Consider the following 25,900-nt stretch of genomic DNA (forward strand, 5'->3'; position numbering starts at 1 on the left):
ACCCATCTTGTCCTAATCCATTTGTTTTGATCATCCTGATGCCTCTGGCTATAATCCCTGTTCTTTTGGTCCACCTGGCACTGTGTCCACCAGACATGGTATTCATTATTACTTCTCTTGGACATGATTCTAGTCTGGTCGCCTTGGCCCTCCGTACTCTTGTGGTCTTTGTCCTCCTGAATCTCATCATCTTGGTTGTGCTACTCCAGGTCCCAGTCCTCCTACACCACTCGGTACTCCATTTCCTAGTCTCCTTAGTTCTGGTTCCTCTGGTCCCACTTATCCTGATCCTTCTAATTCCCCTATTTATGCTCACTCTGGTCCCTGATCCTAAGGTTCCTGGTCTACCTGCCCTGATCTTCCTAGTCCTTCTGGTCCTCCTCATTCTAATCATGAAATTCCTAGCTCTGGAGCTCCAACTTCTCCTTCTCCTTATTTTTCTTGCTCTATGCTAGTTCATTCATTTAGTCCTGGTGATCCATGTTCTGATCATCCTGATCCTAGCGATGCAGCTTGGGCCTTCTGGCGCCTGTCATCCTGGTCCCATTTGGTCTGGTTCTCCTTTGCCTCCTCTCCCTGATCGTTCTAATGCTGTCAGGACAGGTATTGATCTTCAGGGACCTCTTTACCTTCATCTTCCTGGTCCCCTTGGTTGTAGTATCAGTGGTCCTCCTTAACCCGGGTTCTCTCAGCTCCTGTCCTTTTAGCTCTGGTGGCCTGGACCCATGCCCTGGCCCTGTTCCCCCTAAACCTACTCACTTTGGGTATGGTCTGCCTAGCCCTAGTCCTCCTGTTTCTGGTCCTCAAAGTTCTGAAATCCTCCTCAATTTGTAAACACTGGACCTGATCCTCTTGCTCCTGGCCCTCAGTGGTATTTGAGTCTTTGTATATCTAGTCCTTTTGGGTCTGGTCAACCTGGTCATCCTGTTCCTCCCAGGCCCTCTTTCTCCAGGGCTGTCCTGATCCTGATGAACCTGATCCCGCTGTCTGAGTCCATACTGTCTTTGGCTTGACTTTTGTAGTCCTGGATTGGATCATCCTCTTTTCATGATCCTTTTGGACTTTCTCTTACTGCACTTTTGTCTTAAGCCTGGTTATTTTGGTATTGGTCTTCCAGGCAATTCGCGTCTAGTCACCTTTGTCTTCCTGACTCTTGCAGACCTGTTCTTCCTGCCCCTCATCACCCTGGTCCTGCTACCCCAAGGTTTAATACTTCTCCTTCACCTGTACTGTTGGCCCTGGCCTTGAAGTCCTGGTCCACATGGCACTTGTAGCTCTCTTCTCTGTCCTTCTGATCACAGTCCTTCTAATCTTCCTAGTTCATGGGCATGCCAAAAATGCCTGCCATCTCAAGCAAAGCAGAACTTGCTGGCTGCGATAGACATGCTTGAAAAACAGGGAAGATGTAAGACAGAACACTGTAAACACCAAATTGGACTCTGTTGGAAACCCTGTGATTCTCTCAAGGGGTAATACCTCACAAACAGTTGGCCGTGATACATCTGATTCTTCTCACTCTTGTCCTGGGACCCCAGGTGCTGGTAAATCTGCTCTGTTTAGTTCTCCAGGCCCTGGTCCCCTATGCCCTGTTCTTCATGGCCCCCTTATCCCTGTTTCTGGTTTTCTTGGTCAGGATCGTTTTAATGTACCTAGTCTTCCTATCTCTGATCTTCCTTGTGCCCTTGATCCTGGTCCCTATGGTCTTCCTAGTCTCTGTCCTGCTTATCCTGTTTCTTGGCCCTACAGGGTACTGCCTTTCTGGTCCTGAACATTATATTTCTCCTTAATCTGGTCCTGGCCTTATACCCTTGGTCTAGTTTCCTAGTCCTCTCCTTGCCTGTCATCACAGTAGTGAAATAACATGCCTTGAGTTATCACCAGTCATCTTAGACTTTTCTACTTTTGAGGGTCTACGACCTCCAGTTCATGCCAGCATTAGTCCTTCTAGTTCTGATTTTATTATTCTTGTCCCTTCTGGTTATCATTCCCAGGTAGTCCGGCCCCCGGTTCCCTGGATACTGGCTTTCCTGCTCACAAGCTCCCACTACATTCCCTTTTCATCCTCCTCATCCTAATTCTGGTACCCTGGTGCACCTGACCCTGCTCCACTGGTTTATCTACCCTCCTGATTTGCGTGTTACTAATCCTTCTGCTCCTGTTCATCCTGTCCTGGTCCATGTAGTCCTGTTCTTTTTAGTTTCAGTAGTCTTTGTCTGGTACTCATGGATTTGGCTGTTTTGGTGTTGACCTCAATGGCCTTGCTTTCCCTGGCTCTCCTAGTCCCCCTGGTCCTCCTGTCTCATCCTACCCTTACTAGTTTACTAGGACCCTGGTTTGCCGGTTACACCTTGTTCTTGGCCCTCAATCCCTAATCCCTTCTGTCCCAGTCCTTCTTGTGGTGGACCTCTTGGGCTGGTCTTTCTTGTTGTTATGCCCTTGGCCTGGTCCTCCTTGTTCCTATGGAGCCCTTGTCATTCTGGGTTAAGGCCCTTCTGTGATTGACTATCATGGACTTTCTAATCCCAGTCCCACTGAGCTTGGCCTTCTTGGTCCTTTCTGTTCCTGCTGGTCTTGCTGATCTAGGGCCTTCAGAAGCAGTTCCTTCCCACTTGTGGTCTCCCCAGCCCTGGTCCTTTTGCTTTTAGTCCCCTATTCCTCTTTGATCTAATCTCTGTGGGCCTGATCCTCCTGTCATTGCTCCTGCTTTCCCTTGATCTCCTGGCACTGGTTTGCTTAGGTCTGTCCACCTGGGTACGTCAAAAGCTTTGTGATATCAGGTCCACCAAGCTTTTATCGCCCTGCTAGTCTATGGCCTTCTAGTCCTTCTACACCTGGCCCTTTTGTTCTTTCTGGACCTGGTCCTCTGTGTTTTGATAACCCCCTCCCTGTTCCCAATTCTCATGGTCTTCCTGATGCTTCTCATCCTGGTCCTAGTACCCCTAATGCTGTTGCCCATAGTCCTGTTCCTCCTTATCTGTTTGTTCCTGCCCCCCTCAGGCCTTGGTCACCATGGTACTCATGGATTATATGCCTCTGGTTCATCTTGTCCTGGTCCTCATGACTCTGGTCATGCCAGCCTTCTTGGTGGTCTGCCTCATGGTCTTTATATTCCAACTGTCATCATCTTCCTCCTTTTTTGCCCAGGTCCCCTTTACAATGACTTTAGTCGTGTACAGCCTCCGAAGCCCATTGCTCAGATTTAGATTTTTATTGGTTTCCAGATTTCTTTTTCTGAGGCACAGCTGTCAAGGACAGCAATGAGGGCCTATTGAAGACAAGACCCAACACACTTAAAATACTGCTTAGCATGTTAAAAACAAAACTACAATTCCCAAGTTACACCAAACAGGTGAATGAATGGGCACTTCCCTTATAAATTAACCCAAAAACATGTCTATCTACCTCCTGATTTCACTTCCAAGCTCCATAAAAGCCCCATTACTGTGCCTTCACTTAATTTAACTCATGCAAGAGCCCCAAAGCACTGTGCCTCATAGCATCAATTGCCTTATATTAGTGCCCCTCCCTCTATAGCCCACATACCACATGTCTCTCTGTGCTCCCTGTTTGCTGTTGCAGTGTTGCCAGATCTGAAATACTAAACAGTCGCAATCTCCCCTAAAAAGAAGGCCAAAACAAGCACAAGGGCATCCATAAGAAAACCAGAATCTTGTCCCTTAACTTCTGTGGAAGAGAAGTTTTTGACTATAGAAAAGGAATTATTAGCCTGTGTGTGGGGCATCAGTAAGTTTAGACAGTATGTGTGAGGATCTCAGTTCTTGGTAAGAACTGACCACAAGCCATTAACAAAGATACTAACTACAGCAGGAATGGTAAAGTCTACTCCTAGATTAGCTGGGTTATTGTTACAAATATTGGACTACAATTATAAGGTTCAGTACCTACATGGAATTGTAAATTGTGTAGCTGATTACTTAAGCAGGTATCCTCTCAAACCAATTGGTATAGACAAAAAGAATGAATTTCAGGATTATAGTGTATTCATTGTTGACAAATTGGAGTGTACTGGGGTCACAAAGGAGGAATGGGCACGGGCATATGGTGAAGACCCCATTTTAGGTAAAATGCTTGAGTACTTTCAAACAAAATGGCCTCTGAAGAAGAATTTCAATTATACTGAAAGGCATTATTGGGAAGTGAAAGACAAACTTTCTTGGAAGTAAGATTTTTTATGGAGAGGAATTAAAGTGATTCCTCCGAAAACATAAAGGGAGAACGTTTTAAGCAAAATCCACAAGGGCCATTTAGGAATAGTCAACAACAAAAAGAGAGTTAAGGAAGTCTATTGGTGGGCTGGAAAAGATTGCCAAACAGAAAGAATGGTAAGGGAATGTGGAGAATGCATGTTAGCAGATAAGAACTTGAAAACATTTAGACCACCTCTTGAACCAGCAAAGGGGTCTGTGGGAGGATCTAGTAATAGATATACTGGGTCCGATAGAAAATGGCAACGAGAATGAACGTTATGTAGTGGTGGTGCTATTAGATCTCTATTTTAAATGGCCTGAGATCTGCTTTACAAATGTAGTAGATGCGGAGTCTGTGGTCAAAGTTTTGGGTGATGTGTTCTTGAGGGAAGGCATTCCCAAGACAATTTTAAGTGATCATGGGACTCAATTCAAAGCCAGAACATTCCAGAGTTTAAAAAAAAAATAGGAATGACATTAAATGGAAGCATACATCCCTATACCATCCAGCAGGCAATGAGCAGTTGAGCACTTCAGTAGAGTGATAACGGGCAGTATACACATAGCTTGTAAAAATTGCAAGAATTGGGAACTAGAGATGAAAAAATTGATGTGGGCTTACCGCATAACACCAAAGTGCACTGGATGGTCCCTTTGTACTGCTTAGATGTAGAAAACCATGCACTCGAGGTAATGTAGCATGGTTGAAAAATAAATGTTTAAATTGTTGGTCTTTGGAAGAACTAAGGGCCAGATGTAGGAAAGGGTTTGCGCCTCGCAAACGGCGAAAAACGCCGTTTGCGAGGCGCAAAAGCCTCTCCGCTATGCAGAAATGCATTTTGTGAGTCGGATCCGACTTGCAAAATGCATTTCCGACTCGCAAATAGGAAGGGGTGTTCCCTTCCTATTTGCGACTCGCAATGCTATGCAATTTAATTTGCGACCTCGAAAGCGGTCGCAAATGAAATCGCAGTTACCATCAACTTGAAGTGGATGGTAACCCAGTCGCAAACAGGAAGGGGTCCCCAGGGATCTATGCTGCACGTCGCCTTGATGCAGACCCAGCCTTAGTGTCACCACGGAGTCTGAGCTAGAGACCTCATTACAAGGTAATAAGGGTTGGGGGGCTCTTCTCATGGACATGGTACTGGCAGATTAGGTTTAGCACACCAAGTTCTTTTTAGAATAGAGATTAGGTTCATTGTGCAAGGGTATTTGGGTTCATTTCACACCTGCTTTACATCTTACGTTGCTGCAGGATGGTGGGAGTCTTTGTATTCATGACTCTCGTTTATACCATTCTGTTTCTTGCACTGTTCATTATACTAATCATTGCAGCCCATGCAATTTAAAGTAGATTGCAGTCTTGTTAAATAAAACCTATTGAAAACTTTACTGCAGCTCCTTCATTGCGGGTGTGTGACTGAGACATGCTGCTCATGTGAGAAAAGTGTTATCTCCGTTTAACCACGACTCGCCTGAGATGTCGCACTCTTGAGTCCATGCGTAAAGGCTGCCCCAACTCACCTATTACTGTTTGGGTTTTTGGTGAGGTACTGCTTGTGAGCCGGGATGGTTGGGCTGACAGTTGTGACTTGTTGTAGGATTGGCCTGATCACCTACAAACAATGGACAGAAATTGGTTTGAAGAAACAGGTTACTTACTATACAATATTAAACTATAGTAGAAAATATAGGAGAAAGTGATATACAATAGTGTTTTAGGCACTTTTAACTGCTGTGTAACAATCTTTTTTTTTATATGATGTATTTTTCCTAAAATATTTACCACCTTGAGAAAAAGAGTTTCCTTGAAACGTGTCGGCTGTGGCTTTTGGATTAATGAGAACCCCTAATTTAAAAAAAAGGTGAATGAAAAGGATTTGGCCTACAGTAGATTTTTGAATATGAACTAAACCATATCAGTTGGCAACATAAGAACTTTTTTGTTTTATGATAATGAGTTGTTGTACCTCAATGAAACAGATTTACAATTACCAATATACCAGTGGGGACTCGTATGGGAAGAACTGGCGTTAGCGTGAGCATCTCAATACACAAGCCTCTTGTGACACTGAAATGCGTTACTTTAACTCAATGTGGGAGCCTTTATTTAATTGAAAACACGTCTTATTATTTGCAGACATAACTTTAAAGAGAAATATGCAAATCCTCCTAAACGTGAGCACAAAATATTTGTGTGCCATCATCTGTAGTTCCTGAAGCAGAAGATGTATTTCTACATTTGTTTGTTAATTTTACAGCAAACATAGGACCTCATTAGGAGTCTGGCAGTCAGACGAGCCACCGGCCAAACTTGGGTGGAGGCTACCACCGCCATGCAGGTGGCGCCCCCCCACTCGTATTACAATGTCCCTGCCGGGCTGACCAGCAGGAACATTGTATTATGAGGTTCCTGCTGGGCTGCAACAGGAACAGTGCTACGCTATTGGTCTCAGTTCTCTTAAGGGAGCCAATACCGTAGCACAAAGGCACCATCGGAATGCACACTGTTTACAAAGCAGACAGTGTGCATTTCGATGGTGCTGTGCAGGGGGGCCACTGCACTGCCCGTGCCATAGGCTGTGGCACCCGGCACCGGCTTTCGGCCAGCCTCTTCATGGCAGGGTCCCTGTCATGAAGAGACTGGTGGAAAGCTGAGTTGTAATCAACACTCCTGTGCCGCACTCAGCGCCGCAGTGGCTGAGTACAACTCAGACCGCCATCAGCCTGTTGTGAAAGATGTTCATGGCGGTGACGGCGGTCCCCTGGTGGGTCTGCCTGTCAGTGCTGTAATGTCCCAGGACCGCCACACTCGTAATGAGGCCCTTAGTTTAATGTATTCACTTATGCTTGTAAATACTATTGTACATGCGTGTATGCACTTACTTTCAAATGCATCACACATTTTGCTGCAACCTTCTTACAAAATGGCCACCACCCTGTAATTGCTTGGAGTCCCCTTTTGTTCCTATCCAGCTAAATGAAGTTCACCTTCACACTATTTATCCAGTAGCTGGTGAAAAAGCAGATATTTGTTGCCATTTAACTAGTGGCCAGATAAACAGAAAAATTTCAGATATCCAGCTGTTTTACTATTTTGCCTCCTCCTGGGCAAATAGCAGTGATTATGTACTATTTGGCTGGCAGCCGGATAAATAGCTACCTCTATGAGTTCCTCCGTCAAGATACCTAGAGATCAGGATTTCTAGTTTGCAAAATCCCTACAAAGAAACGGCCAGGATTCCTTGAGCTAACACAGCTAAACTACAATGTGCATGTACCAGGAGCCAGGTAGTTCTGAAATCCAAATTCTTACATCTGACACTAATAATTACACAGGGTGGTCCAAAAAGCATTGATCAAGATTCCTAACCTCCATGGATGGAAGATCGCTCACAGAGACAATATGCACTCTTTAATGTGACAACATTTGATAGCAACCAAATAAATAAACAACTGTTTCATGATATAAAAGTATTACAATTGTACTGAGTGTCTACATTTCAAACTACACGCATTCAGTTAGTCCAAATGTGCAGACAGCTCAAGAGTGATAACTGTGTTGAGTCTTTATCTGTTCATACAGGAGGTAGAACAAGATGTCTGCACAGCGCATGCTATATGAAGATGGCTTCCAGAGGAAGTAGTTCCTTGTGCGATGACACAGCTGACACTGAGACACATGGCATTTGCCAAAAAATACCTAGTGCCTACATGAAAACTGCAGCAGCATGGCCAAAATAGAGACAGGTAAGAACATGCAGCCTTGATACCCTCATCTTTAATGCATGGTCTCACTGCATTTCTCTATTTATAATGTCCATATGATAAGATATACTCGGCACAGACTTGGTTATTCTTTGACGCCGCTCCATGCTAACCCCTCCTAAGACCACATACTCCATTATCTGCAGTAAAGGCCCTTGAAACTATACAGTATTTATTTTGAAGCTCACAGACCAGACACCATGAACTTCAGTCTACAGGGTATATTCGCAAACCCTGAACTGATGTGCAGGGGAAAGGTACACTCAGACCATGAAGAGCAACATGTGTGGTACACAGCCCTGACGCTTGCAGTACAATGTATGTGTGGTGCACTTCCCTGAAAGTCTGCAGGGGGAGATGTGAGGTGCACAGTCTTGAAAATATGAAATGTGGTCAATTAGATACACCTACCTGAGAAACTGTACCTGGGTGTATGGGGTACACTTTATTGGGACTTTACAGTGAGGTGTATGAGGTAATGTATAGCATTCTATTGTATGGTTATGCATGAAGTGTTTTCCATACCCAATATGAGGCTGAAAGTACTAAATAGCTACTCCATTTGTATCATTTATACTGTGTACAGCCCTGAGAGGTCACTGGTGCACGCTGACCCTCGGGATCCTGGGTGCTCTTCGGGTACATGGTGGAAAGGGTGTTGGGTACAATCAGATTTATGTGGGGGAAAATGGGCACAATGTGGTTTCTGGGGACGTAGAGGTGGAAAGTGAACTTCACTGATTATGAGCATGAGTGCTGCAGAATAGTGGAAGAATAGACACAACAGTTTATGTGGTGTCTTACCATTCTTGTGTAGTTTGTTGAATCTGTATGTTCCATACGTTGAGCCATAGACTGGATTGTGTGTCATTTTGGTAATTAGGAATCAATGCTGACCTGATTGCTAGTAATATAATACGACTTAATATGACTTAGAGCTCCTATTGAGTTTTGGAAGAAACTATCATTGACAACTCAGGGAAGAATAGTCATATCGAAGATGATTGTTCTTCCTCAACTGCTTTATTAGTTTGCAGCATTACAGATCAAGATCTTTGTGAGTATGTTTAGGATACTTAATGGCCTGAAAATCCTGGAGCTTCCAGGGAGGGATGGATGGTGGGCAAATGAACAGGAGATGGAACTTTACTACCTGGCGGCTCAGTTATGGTGGGTGGACAGATGGCTCTCAGAGGTGGCGGGAATGGAATTACATTAAACTATGATTGGATGGACAAGATCCCCTTTGCTGCTTGCTAGATATAGTAAATATCCCAGATTAATTTGAAATGCAAGACACGGTATAGCCAGAAAACTAGTACACACTAAGACTATAACTCCATTTGCGCCACATATGTCTATAAGGGCATTACCAGCTTTTCATATATTGATGTGCCACATACAGACGAGTAACTTGGATGAGGCTGACGTAACATCCGTCATAGACTTGCTTGAAGGAGCAATGTTCTGCACATTTCAGAAACTTAGGCAATCACATAAAATAAATGTGGGACAATTGCTGGCCTTTATTGATGTGCTTCATAAAAAACACACTTGGTTAGGGGTTTAAATGTGGACCCTCCAAACAGTCACATTGAATTAACAACAGTGATATAGGGTTGAGTAACTCACGTAGAGCGGTAACTCAAATTTATCAAGCATTAATAGACATGACATAAAATTGGCATTGTTAAGAGAAATGTAGGCAGAACATCTGAGCGAGAAGGTGGTGGCATACCCGCAGACTGTGGCACGAAATGCTAGGTTTAGCTTATTGCAGTTTCATATTTAACACCAGAAGTGCCAGACGCCTGGCAGACTCCATAGAATGTTTCCTGCTGCATCAGATAAATTCCCTAGATGCAGAACAAATTAATCTGACCTCCTGTTTATGTTCTGGTGTTGCCCGATACTGCCTCCCTATTGGGATGAAATTTATGACTGGTTAGAGCAGGTTGCAGGCCTGCAATTTGATTTGGGCCCAGATACCTCCTTTCTGTGATAGTTACCCAGTGCAGGATCGTGGAAGGTGGCATGTCACTCACGGATCTCGCTATGTCACTGGGTAAATGGCAGACAGTAATGTGTTAAGAGTGTAGGAGCTTGTCGCTGAAGGAGTGTGAAGAAGAACTGTGCAGATAGGTGAGAGCAGAATTTAAAACACTGTCATGTTTGACACATGGGGGCACGACAAAACGCGACAAAAGATCATAGAGAGCGGGATGTTATCTTGATTCAGTTGTACACTAGAAACAATTGAAGGACCGCCATGTTTCTTAAACTTGAGATAAAATAGAAAGTTTTAACCCTCAAATGTCTGCACTTTCCCTGATGTTTGTGGAAAAGGAGTTACAATAGTACATCTAAGTACCTTGAATGTGTGCACTTTCTTCAATGTTTTTAGACTGCATTTTCACATACTCAGTGGCAAGTGGTACACTTGTAGGTACATTAGCCCAAAACATAAATCTAATCAAGACATAATTTAAATATTCAGAGGGGTCCTCATCAAGGCCATATAAGTAAACCTATATTAAACAGGCCAGTGGCCAACATTTTTATGGTGCATTTCTGCCAGGGAGTATTTCGGAAATGTTGTCGCATACTGTACATCCATAAGCATATTAGGTACATAAGCTGCTCAACATTAAGTAGGATTAAAAGGACACTTTAAGGTATGCTGTTTTATGTTCCAGCTTTTACATAGCCCATTTCTAGAATGTGTGCATTCTTAGAGTTTTGGGAATTTGCACACCTCTTTGGGTTGTTCTGGGATTTTGCATTGACTGTAATCAATCCATTGTTTAGTGATTATGTATGATGTTTATGGATGCAAGTCATGTTCTGTACAGGTGGAGCAAAAGGTGGTTTCTTCTCCAGTGGGAAATATTAGGAAATATTGTGCAAAATGATCAATTTTGCACAATCGCAAACTTTTAGGCTTTAAAGAGCATTTATATTGGAGATAGTTTTCTTACCAGCAGGGACATTGCTGGCGCGCCCGCGGCGGTCCTCTTCCCGCCTCTGGTTCAGAAACCATAGGAGCACGGGTGAGATACCATCACAAAGCTCACCCTTAGAGGTCAACTAGATCTTTGGACTTGGTGACGGATACAGTAGTCAGAATCATTTAATCACAAATCAGTACCATAAAACCAGAAACAATTTTAAACATCATGAACAATTCAATGGTAAATCAAAACTCCAATCTGAATAAAGTTTCAAAGCTTTATTACAATCCCAAAAGCAATGTCACATAAATGGTGTGCAAAACTAAGTTATAAGCATACTTGAAAACCATAGGCTGACCGAAGCGTCTGAAAATATTCAACCTACTAAACATCAATATGGTTAAACACTCTAAAAGAACAATATAGATTAGCAACAGAATAATCTGAAATGTATTACCAGATTTCAAAGCAAATGATGGTGACATCAGTAAATCATCAAAATACAATTGTAACAAATATTTTCAGAACAGGGCCATTCCTAACACTAACCAAAATTGGGACTCCCATGTGTGGGAACAGGCTAAGACATGCGGACAAAAGCAAAAATAAATGAAGACAAAAATAATTTGTAAAACATCTAAGTGGGATAACTCACTATATTAATATGCAGGTGTAAGGGACTAAGCTAAAAAGGAAACAAGAAACCACATTTAGTTATACCTCTCTACTCATGGGACAGCAGACAGTAGAATAGCAGCAGTTGATAGTCGCATCAGGATGGTGCAGAACACGGGCTGTACATAGGACAGATCAGCAGTTTAGAATTAGTTGGCCTTATTAGTACTGAACCACATTTCAGAACAGGGCAGTAAAGACTATGATGAGGAAACACATCAGAAATCTCAAAGAAGAGATGTGAGAGCAGACTAAGCAAACATAGAACTGACTCTAAGGAGATCTCAAGACCGACTGCCCGTGAAGTGAAATTCAGTTTCAAAGTTCTTAACTAATTAAAATAAGCAAATTGTATTAATTGGTTCTTCATGTGGGTGTCAGTTTCAGCATCCAATAGCAGGCAGTGGTATCACCAAGTTTGCAACTTTTGAGAAACTTCTCAACAAAAGTGCGTTGTCATCTGGTGACCTAACATATGACTGACAAAATATAACATGTTCTAATAATTTGCAACTTACAGTTCCTTTCACATGATCCACAATAAACTAAACTAATATTCTTTCACATGAATACTGTAACTTCCTGCTCCATTCGACAGCTAGAATAATTATTGTTACATTAGCTAAACTTGAAACATGCTCTTCTCCTGCAATACAACAGAACATCCAACATTATATTAGCTGCCTAGGAAAAGATATCAGGTCAGAGGGGACTGAATAAACAAGTATTTATCCATGACTGCTCGCAAAATGAACCTTCAGGCCTAGTCATGTTAAGAAGCCTAAATACATGTTAAAACAATTAATACATTAATAAAACCTGTTGCATGCTTAAATTCAAATCAAATATGTAAAACAAGTTGTTTTATTTAAAACATTATTCATGTTATGTCAAAGCAATTGTTAAACATGTATTAATTTTTCTATGCACATAATTCATAATGAAATCCATTTATTTCAATTTAAGTGTGTTTAATTCATATTCATTTAATACTCATAATACATTTTATCTCTACTGTTTCTACTTAAAAATAATACTTTCAGGATAATATTTATTAATGATTCATACATTTATGAATGCAAAATGTTTTCATGTGAAACGTCGTGTCAAAATACAATTGGTAGGCACAAATGTCAACCACAATTTAAACGTGCACAATTTCGTTTCTAGGTTATTTTCTCTGTTAGGTTCTTAAAACTGCAGATTTATTAGTTGCATAATGCTCCATGTATGCCACTAATTAATTAATAAAAAATTGATCTCTCTCAACATCTTAATGACTTTGGGGGCCCTGGGCCAAACATATTTTAGGGACTAAATGAAAAAAGAAGAGGACCAGGGCACTCAAAGTCTGTATAATAAATATGTAATCCAAGTAGAGTTTCAAAAGGTACTTTTAATCCAAGATCAGAAAACAGCCCAGTAGGGCTTCTTGTGCCCCAACAGTACATTTTCGAATCCACTATATAGGATCAGTTCTTGCCATATAGTATGGCTTACATTACTTTTATTATACTTTATGGCTTGTCATATATATGAAGACAGGTCATATGGTGTGTCCGTACACCATAACCTTATGGACGGCACGGAAGCGTTATCACGCGCTTCCCCTCTCTACTCTTCACACCGACGCTACCAAACGTACGGTGCTTTACAGAAATAAGACTGGGCCCTTAGGGACCCCATGATATCACCATCTGGTGTACGGACACACCATATGACCTGTCTTCATATATATGACAAGCCATAAAGTATAATAAAAGTAATGTAAGCCATACTATATGGCAAGAACTGATCCTATATAGTGGATTCGAAAATGTACTGTTGGGGCACAAGAAGCCCTACTGGGCTGTTTTCTGATCTTGGATTAAAAGTACCTTTTGAAACTCTACTTGGATTACATATTTATTATACAGACTTTGAGTGCCCTGGTCCTCTTCTTTTTTCATTTTGTACCTAACAGCACAGGAAATAGGTGGTCCCTATTGGGTTCCGTGTGTTATTCTGTGTATCTGTGAAACCCGTGGTGGTTGGGTTTTCTTGACCAGGTTGGCACCATGCCCCAAACATACGCTGTACGACTTCGAACTTGATTGGATTTAGATGTGCGACAAGAGCATTAACCACTTTCTTTTTTTTAAAAAATATTTTAGGGACTGCTGTTTAAAACAGCTTTGAATATATGATCCAATTTTAGCCAGGTCACTGACAGTGCACACGCACAATTGTCCAAATTCTAAATGTGTTTCCATGTAATATTGAGGAATAATGATGTGCTTTTTCAATATTGTAACAATGCAGCAGCTAACTAATATTACTGCAGATAATCTCTATAATGCCCTCCCATTTCCTACATGAGAGTCTGTTTTGATCTAAAAGAAACTTTGTTATGGATGTTTCGTGAAACATAATCATGTTTTTCTGCAAAATGTCTGTAATAGACTTTCACTCATCTCCCACATTAAAAAAATAATTAAATTAAAGCAGTGTTTAAAACAATCTGTTTAAGAATTATAAAAGGTTATTTGGGTAAGACTCTGTAGAATGGAGCTGGCCCTACCAGTGGGCTCGCTGAAAGGCTGGAGCCCTGGCCCAAAGCCCACTTTGCCCATGCTTTAAAATGTCTCTGCTTCCAAGGAATTGTTCAAATACTAAACAGTCACATTTTCTAAGGAACCACATTACCACAATCTCTTTTAAACACTATTATAAATGTTTCATAACATCTTTGATGGTGCAAGATTGGCTACGCTGAATTTGTAGCATACCTTCTGATCCTTTTCCTTTCTTATTTTTAACTATGATATGTTATGAAAAATGTCTGAGTTTCCTAATATCATTAGGACTGGTGATACACTGAGATATCATATCCTGTTTTGCATCGATAAAGCTCTAAACCTCTATTGTTGGTAAGCAGCATTATGAGACACAAAAATGTGGGAGCTGGTAATCGTGGAGAAAAGATTTACTTCTCACTACTTGCTTGTCCCCTCTGTGGTTGGCCTTATGGTACATTCCATCAGGGCTCATTTTCAAAAGGAAGTGAACACGACTCTTCAAGAAAAATTCTCTCACAATTTATCATTTTAAATCACAGATCCTTGTCTACGGCTGAACAGTGACTGTTTACCTACATGTTGCCACTCTGACACTTGCATGTGGCATAAGAATCCAGAAAATAACAGTACTATTAGAAAATCTTCGGCAGATGTTACCAGCAGTGCCTGAACTACTGTAGTACATGTGATGTTATGCTTTGTGGCCATTAAATATGCCCTGCTACGAGGTGCTGAAGGTTCATGAGACTTTCACTGCTGATTTCAGAGCCGCTTGCCTGTTACTGTGGCCAGCAATTGGCTCAATAACACTGTACTGCTTGTGTTTACTCAATGGCCAATGTAATTACAACGTATACAAATGTTTGCATTGTAATGTGGAAAGGACCCTTTTCTAATAGAAGCAATTTCAATTTAAGCTACACAGCCAGCATGAATCCTAAAGTTTATGTTTACTTCATACCTCTTTTATGATTCTACACTGTAGACTCTCAGTCATGTTGAAAAAATACACACAAGTTGTGTTTCAATCCTCTTCAAAATGGTATGATCTAGTGGCTCCTTCCCCTTATCCTCTGCTGCATTTGCAACTCATACTTGCCCCATTTCTTATTAATCCATGCCTTCCAACCATTCTTTTTTTTCTTTTTTTTCTTCAAAAGTAGCTAGGGGGTGAGAACCAAGCACCTCCTCCTGATACACTCTTCTCCCTCCATTGGCTCTTCCTCTATGCCTATACTCTCTTCCTCCTTTTTCTGTCTCTTTCATGTTTTCTGGTCTTCGGTTTTTCTTCCTTAACTCCTCCTCCCTCTCAGCTATTTCATCATCCTTTCCTTTTTTCCATATTTTTCTTATCTTGTCTTCTTCTGTGCTATACTTTCTTCCCATCCCACCTCTGCTGCTGCTTCTTCACCCTGGTCCACTTATTTTTCATACTAGCATCTCCTCATCAATTCATCCGTCCATCATGCCCACATCACCCTTTTGGTTGACTTCAACCTCCCAGATACCATAAGCTTAGAAAAAGAGAAATCCTCTTCAACATCACACTTAAGGTGGTACACCATGTCACACAACCAACACACTCCAAATGCCACATTCTTAACCTGTGCTTCTCAACATCACTGTCAATCCAGTATAAATCACCCATGTCCCTGGACTGGACTGACCCCTTTGCCACCCCTATTTCCATGCTCAGCATCCTACGAAGAAACCAATGTCAACAAAAAAAAAGAATAAACCTTCAGGTCCTTCAAAGACCTCTCTATAGCCAACTTAATGCTTGAACTCTTTGCCCACCCTATCAACTCAACTTCTAATGCTAACACCTTTCTAAATTACTTACACACATTTTGAAACACCATGTGAACATCCAGACCTCAATTCAAACACTCATGTTCATGACAAACCATTCAGCATGATACAATCCATGTGGAGAAAACAGAAGAAAAATGACTTCCTGATACTGAAGTCCCTCGGGCAACACGATGACAGCTCATCACATCAGCCATAGCAAAGTACTATACTAAGACCATCAATGAAGCCAGCAAAAGAAGCAAAACAGTTTTCAAGACAATCAAGTACTGCATAAATCCCCTACCAAAACCCACCTATTCCTTACCCTACACAATTGTGAAATGTCATCAATCTTGTCTTTAGTGAAAAAATACAGAAGGAACAGCAGCACATACACAACACCAGGCCTGCTTCATATGTTACATCCACTCCTTCCTGTAGAATCCTGCAAGTTCAGCCTTTAAAGCACTGTCACTTGCAAATCTCACTGACTCCTTTAAAGCCACTTCTTATGAGGATGATGTCTTGCCCTTGTCCTTTGTCAAATCTCTGTTAGGGGACACGCTGACACCCCTAATCACCATTGTCAATGCCTCCTTCACTCGAAGTATCTTTCCTTAAGCTCCGAAAACAGGTCAGATCATCCCACTTTTGAAGAAACCTAGATTAGAACCTGGCTCACCAAATACCGTTCCATTACTCACCTACCATTTATCGGAAAGATCATTAAAAAAGCAGTCTATTTAAACTCCGATTCACATCAATGGTAATCATCTCCTACACAACTGGCTTGAGATTACGCTGCAGCACAGCAACCGCTACCTTATAGATCACATATGATGCCCACCTAAACACAAATGAAGGGGGCACCTGTGTTCTGATACTTCTGGACCTCTCAGCTGCCTTAAAAAAATTGCCAATCCTACCCTCATATGCACCTCAAAATCTCAAATGGGATGTACTGGCAATGTCCTTGACTGGATCTCTATCACTTTCAAACTCCCCAAGGGCTCCATACTAGAAATCTCCTCTGCTTCAGATATCCAGTGCCTCAAACGCTGCCTGCACACCATCCAGACCTGGATGTCCAGCACCTATCTGATGCTCAACTCGGTAAAAATTCCGGTTACTTGCCAAGAACAAGCAAGAATCAGTATAAACCTGACATAAGGACATAAACCTTGACAGCTTCATAACTCACCTTCAACTAAATACAAAGTCACTTGGATTCAGACTGGACACCAACCTCACTCTCAAGGAACACACTGCCAAAAAAGACAAATGCTTCCTGGTACTACCTCTCTGTAAAGAAAACAAAACCATTTCATCCACAAAAATTCAGAACAGCTGTTGAAGCCCTCATACTCTTAGATCTGGATAGTGGTAACCATCTGCTCCATTGCTGACATGACTTGTTTTGGGATCATCAGGAACAACACTCTCCCAGAATCCAACCTTTCAGCAACTTCATCTCTGATGTTATATACAATAGGGAGGAACAGTATAGCCAAACGGGGAAAGTGTACTTAGGGAGTGCACAGCTGGGAAGGAGATCTGAAAAACAAATAGTCACAAATTATATCAGTATATTGATCTTTTGCACTTATCAAAGAATTGTAAGTAGAAATATCTATGGTACTTCGATTCAAGAAAGATTTATATGGCAACACCTCATATCATAATATAGAGATATATATGTGATATATGAGTAAGTTAATTAGCCAAAAAAATCATAAAAAGCAGAAAAAGCAGAAAGCAACTCATAATGAAACCTAACTATTAAATGAAGGGAAGCGGCCTTTTCAATGTGGGTAGAGCCACACATGCTGTTAGTACGCAAGCGGAACCACAATTGCCTGAACCACGCATGTGCCTTATCCACGCAGATGTGTGTTTAAGTCACACGTAGATCTGAGGAATAGTGGGGAGAGAAACTGGAAGGAAGCTCTGGATGTGGCTGGGTAAGTTGGACTGGGGCCAGGTTTGGAGGTAGGGTTGGGGTAGTTTTAAGGGGAGGGTGGGGTCGGAGGGCTCAGGGCCGTGGGAGGAAGGGACAGTTTTTGGTGGCAGTTTTAGGGCTCAGGGCGGGGGGCAGTGTTATTTGTTTTTGTCAGGGATCGGTTTTAGGGCTCAGGGCAGGGGGGAAGGGTTGGAGTAGCTTTAAGGGCAGGGTGGGGTTGGAGGGCTCAGGGTGGGGAGGAAGGGGCAGTTTTAGGGCTCAGGGTGGGGGAAGGATTGAGTAGTTTTCAGTGCAGGGTAGGGTCAGAGGGCTCAGGGCAGGGGGGAAGTGGCAGATTAAGGGCACAGGGCAGGTGTTTTGGGGTTGTTTTTGGCAGGGGGTCGGTTGTAGGGTTCAGGCCAGGGGATGGTGGCGTACTTTTCAAGGCAGGTGGATTCGGAGGGCTGAGGGGGAAGGGGCAGTTTTCAGGGGTGGGTATCGGTTTTAGGGCTTAGGGTGGGGGCTTGGGTTGGGTGATTAATTGTCAGGGGGCAGGGTTATAGGACTCAGAGTGGGAAGGGGTAGTTTTAAGGCCTGGGGCGGGGTGGTTTGCAGGGCTGAGGTATGGCATCTTAGGGCGCAGGGGGTGGGTTTGGGATATCTAATTTACCATGCATATTTATTTGGAAAACATGCTTTGTTGTAAAGGTATGCGTGATAATGGCATGCGTGGTAAAGACACGTTTGTCGTTCAGACCAGATTGTGAAAGCAAGCAGGATTTAGGCATGCAGGTTTGTATCATACAACCTTAAATGAAATATGCCCAAAGCAGTAATTCAATTCTGTTTGAGAAAACAATTAGCAGGAGAACAAGTTAATTTCTTCCTCTAAAAAGAAATTAGTGGATGAGAAGATTTTTTCTTCACAGTTTAATGTAGCAAGGGAAGTTTGTTTTGAAAGTTCAATATAACAAAAGTGTACCGCAGAATGCACAAACATGTCGAGTGATAACCTCCAATCAAAGATGTGACATGCGCTAGTTTAGCTTAAGTAATATCACTGGAAAAACAAAACGATGGCCAAGTCAGAATACACCAAGACACAATTGAATTTATCCACGACCAGAGAAATACAAAAGAAAAAAATAAAGAAAGAACTAATCATGCATGCACTCACACAGAACACAAATACTCTGAATTCCGCTAACCAAAAAAATGCACAGTTCTCCCCAGACGGCAGAACAAACCGACTAGGATAAAAAGTATCGTCTCCTAAGGACTGTCAAAATCTCCTCAGGCAAAACTGCAGGCGCGAAAGTCTCCACAAGCTAATAACGATGAATTCCACCAGCCAATTACTGGAAAGAATCTCTCCAACGCAGGAACCTCAAACTTCATGAAATGCAGGAATCCCCGAATAGCAGACACATCGTAATGGCGTTGGGGCTAATTATAGTCTAGTTCTCCAATCATCTTGCATGGTTGTTCCTGAATTCTAATTACTTTTCCGGTTGTAACAGAGAGCAGTCATCTTAAAATGGGGAGAATACTTCTTTAACAAAAGTCTTTCCAACATTCCCACCACTTGTGGCCATTAACAAAATGTTTCTTGACACAAATCTTAGAGTCTTGTAATGTCCACGTTCTTGAAGCCTCATTTCCCAACTTGTGGCAATAGCCTGCCATACTCTATCCCTTAACGCTGCACACTGCTGCGCATCTCAACCCGGGCTTGAGGAAATACGATCAGATCACCCTCATCCTGATGGCACTCGATTGGCTTCCCTTGCCTGCCTGCACCACCTCAAAACCAGATGCATTACTTACAAAGCCATCATGACCACCACCCCAGCTTATCTTAACAGAAAAGCTTGCCATGCCTGGTGGTTCTCAGGGCACCTTTAAAAAGGACAAAATCAGACTGCAGAGCAAGAATTCAAATAATGAGCCAGCAGGCCTTTTAAATTATGCACCCAGATCTAGAACAACATTCTGTATCCATAAGGACCTCCCTAACAGTGCTCCACTTTAGGAAAGAGTTGAAGACTTGCCTTTGTAAGGTACATTAAGGGGGTCATTCTGACTTTGGCGGGTGGCGGACGCCGCCCGCCAAAGTAACCCCGTCGGAAGACCGCTCTGCGGTCAAAAGACTGCGGGGGTCATTTCGGCTTTCCCGCTGGGCCGGCGGGCGACCGCCAAAGGGCGCCCGCCGGCCCAGTGGGAAAGACCCTGCAACAATGAAGCCGGCTCCGAATGGAGCCGGCGGAGTTGCAGGGGTGCGACGGGTGCAGCTGCACCCGTCGCGATTTTCACTGTCTGCAAAGCAGACAGTGAAAATCTTTTTGGGGCCCTGTTAGGGGGCCCCTGCACTGCCCATGCCAGTGGAATGGGCAGTGCAGGGTCCCCCAGGGGCCCCACGACACCCCTTCCCGCCATCCTGTTTCTGGCGGTGTAAACCGCCAGAAACAGGCTGGCGGGAAGGGGGTCAGAATCCCCATGTCGCGCTGCAAACAGCGCCGCCATGGAGGATTCTCCGGGCCAGGGGAAATCCGGCGGGAAACCGCCGGATCCCCTTTTCTGACTGCGGCTTTACCGCCGTGGTCAGAATGGCCTTGGAAGCACCGCCAGCCTGTTGGCGGTGCTTCCGTGTCCCTCCACCCTGGCGGTCCATGACCGCCAGGGTTGGAATGAGGACCTAAATCCCAAAGCATTAACTGTCCACAACCCACCTACCTCTTCTTTTATTTGCTGACTTTATGCTTATCTTTCATCCTGTACAGTGCTCCTCTGCCTTTTGGCAAAGTTTGTACTGCGATGCAGGTGGAGCGTCATTTTTCAGCCACAAAGCAGGTGGTGCGTCGAAAGTTTCCCCGCACGGCGATCTTTGCGTGGATTTCTGTCCTTTTCCTACAGCTGTACCTTTCAAGGGCCCAGAGACAGGTTAGGGCACCACTTGGCAGGCAGGACTCTCAGCAGAAAGCCCACGTGCTGGCAGAGAGAAGTCTTTGCTGTCCCTGTGACTTCAACAACAGGAGCCAAGCTCAGTTTCAAGCCCTTGGAGATTCTTCACCAGTAGGAAGTCACACAAAAGTCAGTCTTTATCCTCTCTCAGGTAGAAGCAGCTACTGCAGGCCAACCCATCAAAGCACAATCACAGGCAAAGGGGCAGTACTCCTCCTCCAGCTTCTCCAGCTCTTCTCCTTGGCAGAGGTTCCTCTTGGTTTCAGAAGTAATCTAATTTCCACGGGTTTGGGTGCTCTTCTTATACCTATTTCTGCCTTTGAAGTAGGCCTACTTCAAAGGGTAGTATCTGTGGTTTCCAAGATCCTGCCTTGCCCAGGCCAGGCCCCAGACACACACAAGGGGGTTGGAGACTGCATTGTGTGAGGGTAGGCACAGCCCTTTCAGGTATAAGTGACCACTCCTCCCCTGCCCTCAGCCCAGATGGCTCATCAGGATATGGAGGCTACACCCCAGCTCCCTTTGTGTCACTGTCGAGAGGAGAAGTGCAAACAGCCCAACTGTCAAACTGACCCAGACAGGGAATCCACAAACAAGCAGAGTCACAGAATGGTTTAAGAAGAAAATGCCTACTTTCTAAAAGTGGCATTTTCAAACACACAATCTAAAAACCAACTTCACTAAAAGATGTATTTTTAATTTGTGATTTCAGAGACACCAAACACCACATGTCTATCTGCTCCCAAGGGAATCTACACTTTAATTATATTTAAAGGCAGCCCCATGTTAACCTATGGGAGAGATAGGCCTTGCAACAGTGAAAACCGAATTTGGCAATATTTCACTGTCAGGACATATAAGTACATTAGTATATGTCCTACCTTAAACATACACTGCACCCTGCCCATGGGGCTACCCAGGGCCTACCTTAGCAGAGTCTTACATGTCAGAAAAGGGAAGGTTCAGGCCTAGCAAGTGGGTAAACTTGCTAAGTCGAATTGGCAGTTAAAACTGCACTCACAGACACTTCAGTGGCAGGTCTGAACCATATTGACAGAGCTACTAATGTGGGTGGCACAACCAGTGCTGCAGGCCAACTAGTAGCATTTGATTTAAAGGCCCTGGGTACCTCTAATGCACTTTACTAGGGACTTACTAGTAAATCAGATATGGCAATCATGGATAAACCAATGTACACATATATTTTATACAGGGAATACTTACACTTTAGCATTGGTCAGCAGTGGTAAAGTGTCCAGAGCAAACAAAACAGCAAAAATAGAGTCCAGCACACAGAAACAACCTGGGAAGTAGAGGCCAAAGGTTAGGGGAGACCATGCCAATTATGCCAAGTCTAACATGACACAAGTCATTTTCCTCACTGCACCAAACAGGATTCAATTCTATGGGCTTTTGATTGGACACATAGACATCTGTAATGACCACATTAACCAAAAGAGATTTTACAACATAAAATAGTGCATTTCCTATTGATAAGTTTAACTTCCGTTTATTTTTCATTTAAGGTGTGTGTTATTTTAAATGTAGATACTTGATGGTGAAAGATCAACAAAATAGTTACTGAATATTGTATTCTTTTTAGCCTTGCCTTTGATTCCGCCTCTGCACTCACTGACCCTGTCCCGCAGGAGTATCAATATGTCTTTTAATGGATTTTGACTGCTGCATTGAATAGCTGTGCAATGTGTGAAAAAGCCAGTGATATTAGCATATGATGTCCTCCCTTACCTTCATTATGTACCTTTTTTTTTAGATGTTGTGGCGGATTCACCTGTTATTTATATTTCTTTAACACAATATACTATTTATTCTACAGAATTGTATAAAAACACTGTTTTCTGATTTTAATGGGGATTGAATCCCCATTGAATAAATTAATGTAGTCAGTGGCTTAAGTGTACTATGTGTGATCAGAAAGCCCGGGTTCAAATCCCGGATGCATGGCAAATTGTGTGATCTAAGTCAAATCAATTTACTTCATGTGTCTAATTTACTTGAAAGTGATATTTGAGAGCACTTTCAAGTAATTCAGTTTAAGACACACTGTTTACAGAAAACTCACCTTTATGGACTGTAATGTTCCACTATCCATAACAATAACATTGGCCATGATGTAACGGACACCAGATAATTGATTCATTTTGTTCACTCCTGGTGCTGTCAAGAATAAGGGTTAATGAATGTTTTAATATTTCATGTTTAGAAACTTTCACTTCATATCAATTTCAATGCAACATTTTGATCTAATGTACTAAACTGAAACACTACTATATGTTTTTTAAAGATTTTATTGTTCGTACATTTACAGAAGAACAGTACTGGGCTACATACATTTATGAAGAGTTAGAACTCCATTTTTACATTTTTCTGCATAACAAACTGACCCATAATAAACTGTTCCTCCACACCCCCCGGCCCAGTTGCCGCTGCCTTACCTGTCAGTATAGGTGGGTTTGGTGCTAGGTGGCAGACATGAAATAGGGCATTTAATGATTGTTTAAGGTGTTCATAAGTAAGGAGTTGATCCAGGTGAAGATTGTAGTCTGCCATAAGGGTTTGGAAATCTAGTAGCTCGCCATCAAAAAACAAAACCTCCAATTTTGAGGTGCCTGCAGCATGCCACTAATAGAGTTGCCCCACGTGTAGCTGTCCTGGTAGAGTGTGAAAGCCTAGCAAAGGTAGTGCAGGAGCTTAGGGTTTCTTTGTGTTAGCGAGTGTACAGGTCTAGTAAGGCAAGAGAAAGGTGTGTGGAATAACCCCTTGTAGATTTCTGTTGAATGCTCAGTAGGGAAAAAATGAGTAGTGCAGTAAGCCTCCTTAAAGTCTTTACAGGTAAACCCCATCTCATACAGGGGATGGCCAGACAGCCAGTGAGCCACCAAGATTGCCCAGATTTCCATTTTGCAAATCAGTGGGGGAGTGGTAGATTCTTCTCTAGGTGCCGAAAGGTAACTGATTCCCGGTTCAATCTGGGGTCTAATTGTATATGAAGGGGAAAACACTACCATGTATTCAAGAAAACACTTCTTACATTTAAAAATTGTCATCATGTCTTACACTTTGCTTGTGTAATTTACATCCCAAATATTTTGAAGGTTCTACATGTACTTTGGCACGTAGGAATCGGGCAGATCATTGGTTTGGCCTTGGCTCGACTGCAAAGCCATTTTAAAACAGGGACAAAGTGAACAATTGCTCAGCGCAACCTTCCAAGCTGTCTGGCCCCTGCTTACCCTTCACAAGCACGACAAGGGGACCATTGCACCAGAAGAGTTTGCCTGCTGCTTGTTCAACCACTTGAGAGTGCCTCTTCTGTTTCTCTCCTCTCTGCTGAGACAACTCCCAGGATACGCAATATTTTCTGATACTCATGGTGGACCCACCTTGTCTGATCTTAGGAATTGTCCCACCTTGTTCTCTTCCTTATTTATCCAGTTCTTAGCAACAACCATTTGATTTAATTGTTGTGGATCTCCCATCTGATCTTCATTTCATCCTTCTCTTTAATTCTCTTTGAAATGTATTCCAGGTTCCCAGTTCTGAGATAAATGTAGCGTCCCGTATGCACACTGTAGTACTTTGAGACTACAGACAAGTTGAGGGTACCTTACATCCTGACATTAGGTGTGAGACTTTCACCTACACCATATGCTATGCCTCATTATTTTTTTCTAGGTTTAAAGTCCACTGGAGGTTGAGGTGAAACAGATGTTTTTGTTCAGTTAGGTTGAACTAGCGGAAGGTTACTTACCTTTATGTTTCCCCAGCTGTTTGCCATGGGCTTTCAAATGTTTAGAAACATAATCAAAATGTTGCTGTTGCATTCTCTCCAAGAAAGAGTGGGTAAATTTGGGGAGGGGTGATGGCCTTGACACCATGCTCAAGGTAAATCAACTACTATTAGTGGGCCTGCAGCACTGATTGTACCACCCACATTAATAACCCTGTGGACATGTCTCAGACCTGCCACTGCAGTGTCTGTGTTGGTAGTTTTACACTGCCATTTCGACCTGGCAAGTGCACCCACTTGCCAGGTCCAAACCTTGCCTTTTACTACATGTAGGTCACCCCTGAAGTAGGCCCAAGGCCAAGTCGAATTTACAGTTAAAAACTGCACACACAGACACTGCAGTGGCAGGTCTGAGACATGATTACAGAGCTACTTATGTGGGTGGCACAACCAGTGCTACAGGCCCACTAGTAGCATTTGATTTACAGGCCCTGTCACCTCTAGTGCACTTGACAAGGGACTTACTAGTGAACCAAATATGCCAATCATGGATAAGCCAATTACATACACATTTTGTACATGAGCACTTGCACTTTAGTGCTGGTTAGCAGTGGTAAAGTGCCCAGAGTAACAAAACCAGCAAAATCAGAGTCCAGCACACATCAACAACCTAGGGAACAGAAGCAAAAAGTTAAGGGAGACCACGCCAAGGATGAAAAGTCTAACAGACTGTTTGTGTATTCACTCTAGACAGTCACACAAAAGGAGCTGAGGTGTGCTCTGCATGTCCTGATGGACCATCACAAGATTGGTGGGTCTTCCTGAGCTAGAGTGGAGGGAGGAGCTGACACTGGCACCTGAATAGGGCTGTGCCTGTCCTCATACAAAGGAGTCCCCAACCTCATGTAGTGGGTCTGGGGCCAGGACAGGGAAGGGCAGGGTCTTGTGCACTACAAAGCTTCACTTTGAAGCTTGCCTACTTCAAAGACAGAAATGGGTATAAGTACTGGACTTCTGACACCACATAGTTAGAATCCTTCTGGACTGAGGACATTCTGCCAGGAAGAAGAGCTGGATGATGTAAGAGGGACTGCCACTCTGCCTGTTGCTTTGCTGTGCTGGCCTGCTGCTTGCTGCTTCTGTCCTGGGAGTGAAAGGACTGGACTTTGCTTTCTACATCCTGCTTCCAAAGGTTCTTCAAGAGCTTGGACTGAGCTTGCCTCCTGTCAAAAAGTCTCAGAGACATCAAAGACTTCACCTACCAGCACCTGCGCTGTCTTGCTGAGAGTCCG

The 25,900-nt window shown here is 43.0% G+C and overlaps 1 protein-coding gene across 2 annotated transcripts in view; it reads left to right on the forward strand.

Annotated features, from left to right (window-relative positions):
- FOXN1 (forkhead box N1) overlaps window positions 1-25,900 on the forward strand; it is a 400,073-nt gene that overhangs the window by 44,861 nt on the left and 329,312 nt on the right. For both annotated transcript variants that reach the window (XM_069226168.1, XM_069226170.1), the window contains exon 2: window positions 7,798-7,961. In XM_069226168.1, the coding sequence (XP_069082269.1) occupies window positions 7,943-7,961 (19 nt within the window). In that variant the 5' untranslated portion in view covers window positions 7,798-7,942. The remainder of the gene's footprint in view (window positions 1-7,797; window positions 7,962-25,900) is intronic.

This window comes from Pleurodeles waltl, chromosome 3_1, assembly GCF_031143425.1.
Source record: "Pleurodeles waltl isolate 20211129_DDA chromosome 3_1, aPleWal1.hap1.20221129, whole genome shotgun sequence".
In the NCBI taxonomy this organism is placed as follows: Eukaryota; Metazoa; Chordata; class Amphibia; order Caudata; family Salamandridae; genus Pleurodeles; species Pleurodeles waltl.